At 39.7% G+C, this 15,912-nt stretch overlaps 1 protein-coding gene across 2 annotated transcripts in view; it reads left to right on the top strand.

Annotated features, from left to right (window-relative positions):
• Positions 1–4,584, top strand: part of TMEM144 (transmembrane protein 144) — a 45,276-nt gene extending 40,692 nt beyond the window's left edge. For both annotated transcript variants that reach the window (XM_056561836.1, XM_056561830.1), the window contains 2 exons: positions 235–288; positions 2,624–4,584. In XM_056561836.1, coding sequence (XP_056417811.1) covers positions 235–288; positions 2,624–2,707 — 138 coding nt within the window. In that variant the 3' untranslated portion in view covers positions 2,708–4,584. The remainder of the gene's footprint in view (positions 1–234; positions 289–2,623) is intronic.
• The last annotated feature ends 11,328 nt before the right edge of the window (positions 4,585–15,912 follow it).

The following is a 15,912-nucleotide window of genomic DNA, read 5'->3' as shown; positions in this document are numbered from 1 at the left end:
AAGAAAAACAAAAATGAAAAAGTAAATCTCTTCAAACTAGGAAATGAGTGAATTGCCACCTTGTATAGCCCCAATAGGAGTATACACAAACACCTAATACCCTACAGCCATTCTTGTGTATATTATTCCTATAGTCACAAGCCATTATAAGCTTTTTGAGTTTACACAGACACTAATGAAAGGATTACAATATTTGCATAGTTTTATGATTTATTTTTCTTATTGTTGCTCTAGGGTCCTGGATTGGTTGCTGCACTTTGGGGAGTTCTAGTTTTTAAAGAAATAAGGGTAAGTTATATGCCCTATACATATCTGTAGATCAAGTTGTGCTGTCAGACTCATTACAAAGGTTTTATACTTTTTGTAAAAAAAATAAATATATATATATATATATATATATATATATATATATATATATTTATACTATAGAATGTACACATTTCCAGTCTGTGCAGTCATTCAATGGACACTGTCAATTCAAACAACTTTCTGCGCTTTTATAGCCAATGTGATTCCTAAAATATTACAAAATCACTTAATTTACCAAAATTAAGTCCTTACCCCAGAAAAACAGGTGCCTGCTATGAGGAAATTTATGTCTCTAGCAACAGCAAGACCTTGGACAATTCCCAGAAAGTGGGGTGAGATGTATCACGTGCAGGGTAGGGAGAGAGTGTGAGAGTCTGGCAACCCCTTAGTGTAACCCCCTTCATTGCGGTGCTGTTGTTGCTTTCATTTCTGTTTACACAGTCCCTTGCGAATCCAGTGCATCAGCAACCCCTTCTCCCCTCCACATTCTATCTGTGCTAGTGTAATGTGTACATTATCCTTCAGCACGGAGTCAGTCTGTTCAGTGCACTTTCATCAGCACTATGTAATTGCATAGCAGTAAGGACTTAGTGTAGTGCTGTGGTGTGATTGGCTAGGCAACTAAGGGGACAGTGCCTGTGTGTGTGTGTGTGTGTGTGTGTATTACTGGCAAACAGCCCAGCACTGGTCCCACCTTTTTACTAACAGTAAGAAGAGCACTAAAATTACTTTGTGGCCACTCTGAAGAGTTATTCTACTACATCCAGGGAGGTTTCTAGAAAATTGTCTGAAATGACAGGTTCACTTTTAGTAGGAACACTCATTGTTTACTGTCATGTGGTGCTTGGCTATTTACAGGGACAGGCTTTGTCTTTGTATGCATCACTGGGAAAATTCTTGAAAAGTACTACAGCCAAGCAAGGGTTTTTTAGCAGGATTTCTGAGTTTTTATACTCGAGTATAAGCAGAGTTTTTCAGCACGGTTTTTCATGCTGAAAACGCCCCCCTCGGCTTATACTAGAGTGAACAAAAAAAAACGTTTTGGCTTTAGCTGTGAGGGGATGGTCCCGGCCGTCCATCTCCGCCTGTCAATCCCTTCTCAGTGGTCTTCAACCTGCAGACCTCCAGATGTTGCAAAACTACAACTCCCAGCATGCCTGGACAGCCGATGGCTGTCCAGGCATGCTGGGAGTTGTAGTTTTGAAGCATCTGGAGGTCCGCAGATTGAAGACCACTGCGTCCTTTATCACCCTTCCTTCTCACCAAGGGGAAGTGAGTAGAAAACAAAAGGGGTCTGGATGATGATGATGGCCGCAGTGGTCTTCAATCTGCGGACATCCAGATGTTTCAAAACTACATCTCCCAGCGTGCCCGGACAGCCAATGGCTGTCCGGGCATGCTGGGAGTTGTAGTTTTGCAACATCTGGAGGTCCGCAGGTTGAAGATCACTGAGAAGGGATCGACAGGCGGTGATGATGAAGTGGGGGTGATGATGACGGGGGTCTGGATGATGACGGGGGGGGGGGGGATGATGTATTTCCCAGCTTAGGCTTATAGTCGAGTCAATAACTTTTCCTGGGTTTTTGGGGTGAAATTAGGGGCCTTGGCTTATATTCGGGACAGCTTATACTCGAGTATATATGGTAGGTGCATTATTCCTCCATATTGTTAGGGCATGTTTACACATGGGGTATGCCTGAAATTTCTGCTGTGCATTTTCAGCTGAGGACTTATATGTAGGTTAGCCCCATCCAAAGCTACTTTCCAATTCCATTGTATTCCATTGGAAATCTGCATCTTAAATAATGTAAAAAAAAAAAAAAAAAAACACGTGAGAACAAGGCTCAATGAAAATATCTAATACTGCAAAAATCCAATGTGTAAGCTCAGCCTGATATAGGTGGATGGCCCATTAGAGAGTCATACACCTACCTCTGAGATCACTACATTACCATGACAATGTTGTATCTTGTATACAATGAAAACTTCTTTTGGATAAGTGTTGAAAAATTTTGGAATACTGTGTACCTTTTCATCATACCATAAACATGCTTTATTCTTTACCTCACAACAAGAGGGCTGGGATGAGGAGAAAAGCTTGTGTGTACCCAGCAAGTGTCACCCCCTCTACACAGATGATGTCAGGCATCGACGACATGCTTTACATGCTGTGTATTTATTCTGCCTGCCTTTTTTCTTTTTATTCCTCTGGTGTTTTTATTTTTGACTGTTAATTCTATTTTCAAAATGAACATGTTATTAAAAAACAGTGTTATGTTAAAACCTTAACATCACTTTACCTTTTTTTTTATAGGGAATAAGAAACTACCTGCTGCTGATACTGGCATTCTGTATCGTACTCCCAGGTTCTCTCCTAACAGCTTTTTCTAAAACATAATTTCTCCACTAGATGGTGCCACGTGTGTGTTATTGTGAAATATGTAAACTGCAGCATGTTTTTCTTTTTTTTTTTACTTTTTTTCTATGATGTTACAGTGGATATGTTTAAATATACTGCCCATACTTTTATAACTGTGCATTCAGTGTAATTATTTCATAGAATTTTCCTTAATTTTTTGTATCCGCCTTTATTGTTCTGTGTACAGGACTTCTGTGTGGTTGACATGACATGCACACACAAATGATTGCAGTATTATGTGCATTACTAAAAGCCATGGGAGAATGAGGAGTTTTTTTTTTTCTGCATACCATTAACATTGGTGTTCTGAACACCTTATATATTATGTGTGTACAGTTAATACTGAACAACTCCATACCATATCTGTGATATTTTGGGGCTTTAACCCCTTAAGGACTCAGCGTTTTTCCTCATCACCTTCTAAAAATCATAACGCTTTCAGTTTTGCACACAAAATTCCATATGATGGCTTATTTTTTGCGCCACCAATTCTACTTTGCAGTGACAGTAAAAGTAATTTTACCAAAAAATCCACCGCAAAACGAAAATAAAATTAATTCTGCGACAAAATTGAAGAAAAAATTTCACTTTGTAAATTTTGGGGGCTTCCGTTTCTACGCAGTGCATTTTTCGGTAAAAATGACACCTTATCTTTATTCTGTACGTCCATACAGATTAAATGATACCCTTCTTATATAGGTTGGATATTGTCGTACTTCTGAAAAAAATCATAACTACATGCTGGAAAATTTATACGTTTAAAATTGTCATCTTCTGACCCCTATAACTTTTTTATTTTTCCGCGCACGGGCCGGTATGAGGGCTAGTTTTTGCGCCATGTTCTGAAGTTTTTATCGGTACCATTTTTGCATTGATCGGACTTTTTGATCGCTTTTTATTCATTTTTTTATTATATAAAAAGTGACCAAAAATACGCTATTTTGGACTCTGGAATTTTTTTGCGCGTACGCCATTGACCATGCGGTTTAATTAATGATATATTTTTATAGTTCGGACATTTACGCACGTGGCGATACCACATATTTTTATTTACACAGTTTTTTTTATTTATTTATGGGAAAAGGGGGGGTGATTCAAACTTTTATTAGGGAAGGGGTTAAATGACCTTTTATTAACTTTTCTTTTTCACTTTTTTTTTTTGCAGTGCTATAGCTCCCATAGGGACCTATAACACTGCACACACTGAACTTTTACCCTGATCCCTGCAGAGCCATAGCTTTGCAAGTGTCAGCGTTCTAGGGGCTCAATTGCTCAAGCCTGTAGCTCAGTCTTGGAGCAATCAAACGCAGATCGGATGCGACGGAAACAGGTTAGGGGACCTCCGCTCGTGTCCTAGCTGATTGGGACATTGCGATTTTATCGCAATAGTCCCGATCAGCCCAACTGAGCTGCTGGGAAGCTTTTACTTTCATTTTGGACGTGGCGATCAACTTTGATCGCTGTGTCTGAAGAGTTAATAGCGCACGGCACAACGATCGATGCTGCACGCTATTAGCCCAGGGTCCCAGCTATCATAAGCAGCCGGGACCAACCCGGTGTGATGCGGGGTTACGGTAGGACCAGAGTGTTTTTTGCACATGACCACTTTCACTTTAAGCATTAATAACTCTGGGATGCTTTTACCTTTCATTCTGATTCCGAGATTGGTATTTTGTGACATATTCTTCTTTTTATTAGTGGTAACATTTTGTCGATACTTGCATCATTTCTTGGTGAAAAATTCCAAAATTTGATGAAAAAAATTGAAAATTTAGCATTTTTCTAACTTTGAAGCTCTCTGCTTGTAAGAAAAAATGGACATTCCAAATAAATTATATTTTGATTCACAAATACAACATGTCTACTTTATGTTTGCATCATAAACAGGTTAAAAAGCTCTGTATCTTACCTTTCTTCTTGAACACATAGTGTAATTTCCCAGCAGTAGAAAGTGGGAGTTTCCAAGCATGCATGACATCACTGAAGCCTGCTGGGGCGCCACTTCCACCCTCACATTTTGCAGCATTTTGATGAATAGAAGACCTTAAGCTCTGTGCATGTTTCAGTCTGTGTTGCTATCAGTGAGGCTCTGTGGCAGCCTTTAGTCTGTGCAACTTTCTGTGAGATTCTGTGCAGCTGATTATCAAGCTCAGTGCAGAGAAACACTTCCCGGGTTTGGTCTCCTGCCAGGCCGAGACCAAACTCACTGTATTAATTGTGGCAGGGAACAGAACAGAGCCACCTAGTGACCATTTTTTATATTAAACATATATATGTTGATAATTTTAAAAAGAAGTGAATGGGAAAGTGTCTGCTAACTACACAAGAAACACTACATTAAACGTTTTATTTGGTGACAGGGACTCGTTAAAAATAAACCCTGGGGCAAAAATCACAGAAAAATTGCAAGACCACCATGAAACACTGGTACATACACTATATTATGACCTACATTAACTTTTTTATTTTATTTTTTATGGTGTTTATTTTATTTTATTTTTTATTACATTTTTATTTCATTATATCAAAATTACAGAAAATGCAAACCCCTATAAACATTTTTCCCCAAAAATCACCCTCCTGCCCAGTTCCCCACCCCAACCCACTACCAGCTAGGATGCCTCTCCCCACTTCTTCCAAGGCCTCTCCCCACTACTTCCATTCAGTTTCTATTTTCCGTCCCATCTTTTTTCCTTGGTAATATATGGCCTCAAATCTTCTCATTTGTTCTATTTCCCTCTGCCACTCAACACAACATGGACCCTCAGGCGCGATCCATCTCCTCAGAATCATTAGTCTAGCCATTCCAAAGACCTTGATTATAACACTTTTTCCTATCCTATGTAAGAACACAGGTGTATACTGAATCCTATGTATCAATTTTATCATTGAAATTTTATGATTCATATTTAGGGATGAGTGTGCGATGTTGGAAAACACTTCCCTCCATTCTTCCCCTTCTAGCTGACCAACCTCTTGCTTCCATTTATCCCTACTTTTTTTTACCAGTCCCTTATACACATTACCCAGTATTTTTGTAGAAGAGGACCGAAGCCCAAATATATAATCCATTAACTCATGTCTATTTATTAGCCATCTGGGATTGTTTTTCTCCTTTTCAAATGCGCTTTTAATTTGTAAATACAATAATAATAATTATTCTGATTTATATTAAATTCCTGATTGTGTTCTCCACTCTTTTAACGTGTTCTCTACCACTAAATCTTTAACTCTAATTACCTCCTTTTTCTCCCAATCTATGTACTCTCTCAATTTCATCATTTCTGGAAAATATCCATTACCCCACAATAGTGTATAGTGCATACTCCCCTTAATGCCCAGTAATCGTCTCGTGAATCTCCATACTTTATTAAACATATTACAGGTGGGAATTCTTCCCGAATCAGTGTGCATACATCTTCCACCTTCAATTAACTCCACTGTGCTACCTCCCTTGCAGCCCAATTTAGAGAAAAAAACCTTTAAGACATCCTCTTCCTTGTAGTCAATATGTGCCACTATATAATACAATTGCATATTTGGTATACCAAAGCCTCCGCTAATCAAGGGAGGACTCAAAAATGTGTGTTTCATACGTGTCTGTTTCCCATCCCATAAAAAACCATTGATCTCACTCTGTATTTTATTATTTTCCCCTAACCATATAGGTGCTGCTCTTACCACATGCAAGACCATGGGGAAAATAATTATTTTTATCAGACTAATCCTTTCAGCCATATTCATGCGCAGTTTTTTCCATATTTGAATTTTATTTCTTACTTTCTGTTTTAATGGAACAATAATCAGCTGAACAAAATCTTCTATATTTCTAGATATTTTAATTCCTAAATAATCTAGGCCCTCATTTTCTGGCAGCACATTTATCTCTCCCTGAAAACCCATGCTATCTCCTGACAACATTAATAGCCCCGATTTCTTCCAGTTAATCTGAAAGCCAGAATATTTACCATAATCCTTAATCCACTCAATAATACTAAATCATTTTCTTTTTGGGTCTGGTACAAATAGTACCACGTCATCCGCATAAAGCAGTATTTTCTCCTCCTCTTCCTCAACACCAAACCCATCAAACAGCCTGGAGCCCCTAACCAGCTGCGCCAGTGGTTCAATGAAGAGGGAGAAGAGCAGCAGTGACAGAGGGCAACCCTGCCTAGTTCCTCTCTGCAGCAACACCACCTCCTGAGAGATTATATTATTAATATTAATTTTGGCTTTAGGGGGATTTATATAAAGCCCTCAATATTCTCCAAGATTCATGTGTTCCACTATCTTAAAGAGGAAGCCCCACTCCACCCTGTCAAACGGTTTTTGAGCGTCAAGGGACCGGATGGAGCGGGGACCTCCCCTCATCCTGTACCTGCATATTCAAAAAAAACTCTTCTGATGCTATTATAAACATTTATTCCCTGCATGAATTATTTTAGTTCCTTCCCTATTAACTTATCAATCACTTGCTGCAAGCGCCTGACCCATATTTTAGCTAGTATTTTCTGGTCTGTATTTAGGAGCTATATTGGCCTAAAATCATCCATTACGCCACTTTCCCTACACTAGCTTTACAGCCCCTGTAGCATAGTCAAATAAATAAAAAATCCCGGAATACCCCTTTAACCCCTTAAGGATTTTTCCACTTATTTTCCACTCGTTTTTTCCTCCTTACCTTTTCACTACTTATAGGACCAAGCCCATTTTGACCAGGCCAATTTTATTTTAGCATTTTCGTTTCTTCCTCCTCGTCTTCTAAAAATCGTAACTCGTTTATATTTTCATCCACAGACCAGTATGAGGGTTTTTTTTTTTTTTGCGCGATCAGTTGTCCTGCGTAATGACATCACTCATTTTACCATGGCGCAACCAAAAAAATACTATTTGTGAGCGGAAATTAAAAAGAAAACCGCAATTTAGGTTTTGTTTTCACACAGTACAATTTACAATAAAAATGGTGTGTTCTTTATTTTGCGGGTCAATACGATTAAAATGATACCCATGATTACATACTTTTCTATTATTGTTGCGCTTAAAAAAACTTTTTAACAAAATTAGTATAAAGTTTAAAATCCTTCTATTTTGACGATGTTTAACTTTTTCATATAACAACGGCGGTATGAGGGCTCATTTTTTGCGCCATGATGTGTACTTTTTATTGATACCACATTTGTGTATACACAACTTTTATAAAAAATTTTTTTAAAATAAAAAGTGACAAAAAAGCAGCAATTTTACGTTTTTTTTTTTTGCATGTGAAGGGACCTCCGTGCGCCGTTCTGGATGATCGGATCGCCGCGGCAACGCTGTGGGCAATCCGATCATCCATATTTCTGACCGCACTGCCGCAGATGCCTGTGATCTGTATTGATCACGGCATCTGAGGGGTTAATGGCAGACATCAGCGCGATCGCAGATGTCTGCCATTACCGGCGGGTCCCTGGCTGCGATTAGCAGCTGGGACCAGCCGCGCATGATCCGAGCATCGCTCCGACGCTCGCGGTCATGTACAGGACGTAAATATAAGTACTGCAGCAACAGGATGTAAATTTACGCACCTAAAATTCCATATTATGGCTTATTTTTTGCACCACCAATTCTACTTTACAGTGGCATTAGTCATTTTACCAAAAGGCAAAATGGAAAAGAAATTTATTGTATGACAAAATTGAAGAAAAAAATGCCATTTTGTAACTTTTGGGGGCTTCCCTTTCTACGCAGTGCATTTTTCTGTAAAAATGACACCTTATCTTTATTCTGTAGGTCCATACGGTTAAAATGATACCTTACTTATGTACAGTCATGGCCGTAAATGTTGGCACCCCTGAAATATTTCAAGAAAATGAAGTATTTCTTACAGAAAAGGACTGCAAGTGGCTCAGGTAGTGCAGTTCACCCAGGATGGCACATCAATGCTAGCTGTGGCAAGAAGGTTTTCTGTGTCTGTCAGCGTTGTGTCCAGAGCATGGAGGTGCTGCCAGGAGGCAGGCCAGTACATCAGGAGACATGGAGGAGGCCGTACGAGGACAACAACCCAGCAGCAGGACCACTACCTCCAGCAGGCCACGAATGTGCATGTTTCCACTCAAACTGTCAGAAACAGACTCCATGAGGGTGGTATGAGGGCCCGACATCCACAGGTGGGGGTTGGGCTTACAGCCCAACAACGTGCAGGACGTTTGCCATTTGCCAGAGAACACCGATATTGAAAAATTCGCCACATGCACCCTGTGCTCTTCACAGATGAAAGCAGGTTCACACTGAGCACGTGACAGTTTTTTATACGATTAGTTCATTCATTCAGATCTAGGCTGTGTTATCTTAGTGTTCCCTTTTTTTATTTGAGCAGTGTATTATAAACAAGCAAATATGATGGAAATATGATGGCTGTGTTCATGGAGCATACTTCGTGAATTCTGTCACTTTCGCATGGAAAAATAGCACTGCATGCTGTCCTGTATTTCCCATCACAGTACTGGATCCCTTGGCAGAAAGTGAGAAATATATGGGAAAGTATCTACAGCGTGACATGTCCCAACTGTTTTGAGGTACGAACCAAGCAAGGCTCAGTTCTGCCCACTTTTTAGCTATACACAAACCATGAAGAGAGTAAGCCACCTATTCACACCTGGGTCCATGTTATGCGTTTCTTGTGAGGTCTCTTCACTCACTTCTGTGAGTTTAAGATATTTATACACTAAAGCTAGTTAAGAAAAAACTAAGATTTATGTGGGTTGGGTTGAATTCTTTCTCTACATATACACAAACCATGACCATGAGTACCAGATTTATACCATGCTGATATAAAACAAGACACGCATCCTGTACCTATACTGTGCATCTTCGACACTGAATAAAAAGAGTCTGCGTTATCGCAAATATGAGAGAGGAACAAAATATAGCATGCATTTCTTTGTGTACTATTTAAGTTTCTACTGGTTTAATATGTCAGCTTTACTAACAATGACAGTAGTGTTTAATATTTATCTATAGCAAACAACTCCCACACTATTTTAGTTTTATTGATGTTGAATAATTCATCCCCTACTTAACCAGTGTGCATAGTACATTTATCTGAGAAACCCTGTGTAAGGTTACCCTTCACTTCACTACGGTGACTTTCGCTACTTATTAACAGATATATTGAGGATTTGGGTGACAGGATGGCATAGATCAATAACATACCTTGCATTTCTCGATCCATAGGTTCAATTTGTATACAGTATACAGTTTGTATGGATTTTTGCTTTTTATCTTTTAACAGGAATTTTCCATTGTGTTTGCTTTTCTTCCCATTCGCCAAATGCATATTGACAGACAAATTCCAATTTCATTCAATTTACTATACATCCGCATAAAAATAAACCAAGAAATGGAGCTACTCAAGTAATGATGAATAACAAAAATAATTAATCTTTATTTTACATATGGTTATAAAGTGTTAATATGATTAAAAAGTAGGAAAATGACACAGATAGGCGGTATACCTGGGACAAATATGTGTCAAAGCAAACATGCAATGAGTACTAACACTGAAAAAGATGGTATTTAACAGATTGCTACATCATAGGGATACTGCAAGCTCAAATGTCTACAAGGCCGGAGCCAGAGAAAAAAAAAGTACAAGTGCAATATAATGATACCTTTAAATAAGGGCATATAGCAGTGAATAATAGAATAGTACATGCCACAGTGCAGATAGAGGCACCAAAAGACCCAGGATGCCACCAGGCAGCAGCAATCTGATTGGTCGCTATGGGCAACTTTTCCTCTGGACAGGTTTTGAGAAATCTCCCCCATGGTGTTTTGGCTAAATGAAAGTAGGAAGTACTGGGAACATTGAAATGACATCAGGGTAGCCCAGCATACCTTGAGGCTATTAACAAGATCACATGACCCCAGGTTATCCAACCATTGCTTTGTATTATATGCAGTACAGCTTCCAGGCCAATGAGGACACAGCAGAGGGGTGATAAAGCCCCATGCACTGAATTGTGACTGCCATTTTGGTGAGAGGAAGCTGAAAGAAAGGAAAGACTACTTATCCCAGAAAGCCTTTAAAAATCCTGTAGAATTCCAAAGCAATCTTTCTCTTTATGGACCTTGCTTTGTGCACTTGGGCACAGTCATGCTGAAACAGAAAAGGGCCTACTCCAAACTGATCACATAAAGTTGGAAGCATAAAATTGTTCAAAATGTCTTGGGATGTTGAAGTATTAAGGTTTCCCATCACAGGAACTATATGGCCCAAGCCAACCCCTGAAGAACAACCCCACAGCGTTATCTCTCTTCCACTAAACTTTACAGTTGGTACTATACAGTCGGGCAGGTAACATTCTCCTGGCGTTTGCCAAACCCAGACTCATCCATCTGACAATCTATGTAAGACTTGCATGCAGCTTTCTGGGGCATGCCATAAGCTCCTGTAAAGTCACAGTTTTTGGTGATTTTAATGCCAGATGAGGTTTTGAGCTCATAATTTATTCGAGTCAGCAAAGCGTTGTTGACTTCTATCCCTATACAACCCTATCCTGTAACTATATGTGATATGCCACTTCATAGCTGAGCTATTGTGGTTCCTAAACGCTTCCACTTGCAATGGTGACATACCATGTTCACATTAAGTGAGCTGTGTAGAACAAAACCATTCTTTCATAAATCTTTGTAAAGGCAAACTACATTGGTACTGTAGGTGCACCAGAAGCCAATGATTATAAGGTGTGTCCCAATACTTTTCTCCATACATCACATATATTTGCATATGTATATATAAAGAGAGAGTTATAAGCTGGCTATGAACAATAATTACACTTTCATTAGATAAGCTTTTCTAATTATGTTTAACAAAGATGGGATGAACAGATTAGTACAGTACAACCTGCTGAATATTAAAGTGTTATCATCAAGGCTTCTCTTCATCTGATACAAATGTAACACTGGATCTCGTGAGCAACATTGTTCATGGAACTGAGTTTATCCTGCTTGTATCACAAGGCTAATTTATAGGTTCATTGCTGCATGCCTTTTGAAATAAGATTGGGGTAAGGGGACTTTTAGATTTTTGCCAGGTTTGTAACACAAAAAAGTAGCATATTTTTGTCCATCACTCAATTGTGCAAACATTTATGACTTTAAGAGAAATTATGTCACACTTAAAGGGGTACTCCGCTGCTCAGCATCTGGAACAAAATGTTCCAAATGCTTAGAGCCGCGACCGGGCTCGTGATGTCATAGCCCTGCCCCTCATGACATCACGCCCCACCCCCTCAATGCAAGTCTATGGGAGGGGGCGTGGCGACTTTAATGGCGGTAGCGGGGCATGACATCATGAGGGGCAGGGCTATGACGTCACGAGCTCCCGGCGCCGGCTCTAAGCGTTCGGAACATTTTGTTACAAATGCTGAGCAGCAGAGTACCCCTTTAACACTTTTTTAAAAAAAATATATGTGGAGCTAGATTCACACAGTGTCAATTTCAAAGTGAAGTGCCTGAGCAACTGCTAGTGTGCCTCTTAAAGGGGTACTCCGGTGCTTACACATCTTATCCCCTATCCAAAGGATAGGGGATAAGATGCCTGATCGCGGGAGTCCCGCAGCTGGGGACGCCCGGGATAATGCACGCCGCACCCCGTTTGTAATCAGTGCCCGGGTCTGATTACGGTCGACCGCAGGGCTGGCGGCGTGTGACGTCACGCCTCCGCCCCGTGTGATGTCACGCTCCGCCCCTCAATGCTAGCCTACGGGAGGGGGTGTGACAGCTATCACGCTCCCTCCCGTAGGCTTGCATTGAGGGGCGGAGCGTGACGTCACACGTCGCCGGCCCTGCGGTCGACCGTAATCAGACACAGAGCGAACACGCTCCGGGCACTGATTACAAACAGGGTGCCGCGTGCATGATGCCGGGCGTCCCCAGCGGCGGGACTCCCGCAATCAGGCATCTTATCCCCTATCCTTTGGATAGGGGATAAGATGTGTAAGCACCGGAGTACCCCTTTAAACAATCCAGCTTATCGAGAGTCAAAGTCTGTGCCTCATACTCTGGCCCAGATTGGCAAAAATTGGACCTGATATTTTAGACTATGCAGCCTTCTTTTGTTATGTTGAGTTCCGACTGCTGGATCCCTACTGATTACCTTGGATCAGGTGACCCTAGTCCTCTTTCAGATCCCTTTTCTCCCCAGACCCCTCTGTCCCCCTTCAGACATTTGTACATTGTCCAGCTTCAGTGCCTCATCCATGTTCCTTCCACTGTCCAGGGCAATTTATCAGTGAATTAAGCGACATCCAGCCAATCTCAAGGTGGGGCAATCAACTACAGCTCCAGCACTCACACCATGTGGTGGTAGGACATTTTAGTCTATTTTTGTGTTCCAGAGATCAAGGTTAATCCTGTCACTGGCATTCCTGTAGATTTAGCCTTGCTAATTTTTCCTGACCTTCTGTGACCTAACCTTCACCTGCACTGTGACCATTCTTCTGGCTGCTGACTTTGTACTACCTATCTGCTTATATGTTGCAATAAAGATAGGAAGAATTTGAACATCCCTTTGTGTGTGCTAGATCTTGATTCATCTCTTATCTGTTGATGTACATCATGGACCTCTCTGTCTTGTACATTTGATGACCCAAGAGATATGTAGCTAGCTGCTGTGGCCAAGTCTAAATTTGTAGCAATTCTAGTTAACCTCTTCTTTGCTACATTGACTTTGTACTACACTGCTGTCTAGGTTTAAACCACTGCCTGTTTCCTCATGTTGAATTTGCCTTCTGGTTTTGTATCACACTACTCTCTAGGTTTCACCAACAGCTTTTCTTAACTCTGTCTTGGCCTTTATTACTTTGTACCTTCCTTTCATGCCTGTTTGTTATTGACCTGGTTTGTATGACAATTCTGCCTACTCTGATGCCCCTGCATGTAGTCCAGTGTAGGGACCATTTCCCAGTTGGAGTCCGCTGTTTATGTCAATATTGTCAAAGTTGTTAGGAAAGGAATTTGGGATAAAGTGATAAGTTGCACTCTTACCCTAACCCAGATGTGACAGCCAGATGGAATAAACAAGCTGTTTGTGTGAATTTTAAATCATGAGGAGAGTGTGTCCCTGTAGTTCTCAAGGTTCATACCACTGTGGCTTTAGGGCTCTTTCACCTAGTGTCGGCCCAAGAACTGTATATAGGGTGATTTGCTGCCTATAGATCGATGTCCTTTTAACACTGCTAATTATCATTTAACAAGCGTTCCACTGAACCATATGAGGGCTTTGTTTTTGCAGGACCAATTTGTACTTTGTAATTCCTTTGTTGCTTTTTCCATAACATATGCTCCAAAACAAAAAAATGTTATGAGGTAAAATTGAAAAGAAAAAGCAATTTAGCAAATTAGTTTTTATTTTATTTTTTACGTTATTCATTGTCAAACAAACATGTTATCCTTATACTTTAAGTTGGCACTATTAAAGCAATACCCAATTTGTATAGTTTGCATCATGTTTTAATAACTTTCAAAAACTCTTTTTTATTTTTTTGTTAACCGGGCTGTATGAGGGCTCATTTTTTTTGTGCCATGATCTGTAGTTTTAATCAGTACCATTGTGGTATTGATCAGACATTTTTGATAACTTTGTACTTAATTTTTCTGTGGTATGATGTGATAGAGTTTTTTTTTTCTTCGTTTTTTTTTCTTTGTTTTTTTTTTTTTCTTCGTTTTTTTTTATACCCAAGAAGAACATTCCACTGAGCAACCTCATGGGAAAAAGATCCAGCACTCCGGGTGTAGAAAAATATAAAAATTATCTTTTATTCCATGTCCATAAAATTGTTCAGATGAACCACAACATTAAAATCCAACGCATTTCAACAATCCTTTATCAAGGTACTCAAAGATTACAACCTAGGTAGCGAATAAATATACTATATCTGACATGGTACAGCCTACATCTGCTAGAAACCCCACCTACCAAAATCATTCAGCAGCTATTAGTTAACCCCTATTATACCACTACTATCCAGGCTGCAGAAATAGAGAAAACGCTACATGTGCATAATGCTCTACTATTTAATGACTTATTTCATATGATGACCATACATGGAAAAACATATTATACACTTCACATTATTAACAATCCTAGACCTCGCATATAACAACAACCTACAACTCTATATTAAAAAAAGGTATATACATTTGAAAACCTGTAATAAATGGGTGAACAACAACAAAAGAGGCTAAGATATTATGAAAGCAACAAAGGTATGCCCCTGACAGAAAACACTACATATAGAGTAGCAACTAGTCTTAAAGGGGGTGCTCTGGTATTATAGCCTTATGCACATGTAGCGTTTTCTCTATTTTTGCAGCTTGTTTCCCCAAGATGGAAGTAGTGGTATACTAGGGGTTAACTAATAGCTGCTGATGATAGTAGGTGGAGTTTCTAGCGGATGTAGGACATACCATGTTAGATATAGTATATTTATTTGTTACCTAGGTTTTAATCTTTAAGCACCTTGATAAAGGATTGTCGGAACGCGTTGGATATGCTTTCACACAAAGGCTGTGCGTAATCCCGTGCACCTAAAGTGTAGGATGCGGAGGAGAAAGACCAGAAGATGTACGGTGAGCTGTATTTTTTTTATTTTCTATTCTTGTATTTTTTATTTTATGTTTATGACATTCACTGTACAGGATATATTATGTTATATTTTAATAGTTCGGACAATTATGCATGTGAGGATACCAAATATGTTTATTTTTATTATGTTTACATATTTTTATATGGAATTTGAGAAAAAGGGGGTGATTTAAAGTTTTAATATGGAAGAGGTTAATGTATTTGGGTTACATTTTTGTAAAACCCTTTGACTACCTCTGCCGTGGATTGCACGGCAGTGTGCATGAAGTTGCTCGCTGCAGAGCCATACATTTACAGCGCATGTCCGTAAGGATTAAATGGATCCATAGCCTCATCCTGGGTTGAAAGTGTGGATGCCATATTTCATACCCTCTGCAGAGCAGATACTTAGGGGGAGATTTATCAATACCTGTGCAAAGGAAAAATTGACCAGTTGCCCATAGCAACCAATCAGATCGCTTCTTTCATTTTGCAGAGGCCTTGTTAAAAATGAAAGAAGTAATCTGATTGGTTGCTATGGGCAACTGGGCAACTTTTCCTCTGGACAAGTTTTGAT

This window comes from Hyla sarda, chromosome 1 (assembly GCF_029499605.1).
Source record: "Hyla sarda isolate aHylSar1 chromosome 1, aHylSar1.hap1, whole genome shotgun sequence".
NCBI classification, from domain to species: Eukaryota; Metazoa; Chordata; class Amphibia; order Anura; family Hylidae; genus Hyla; species Hyla sarda.
The sequence above is the reverse complement of the archived record's forward strand: the minus strand, read 5'-3'. Positions and strand labels throughout refer to the sequence as shown.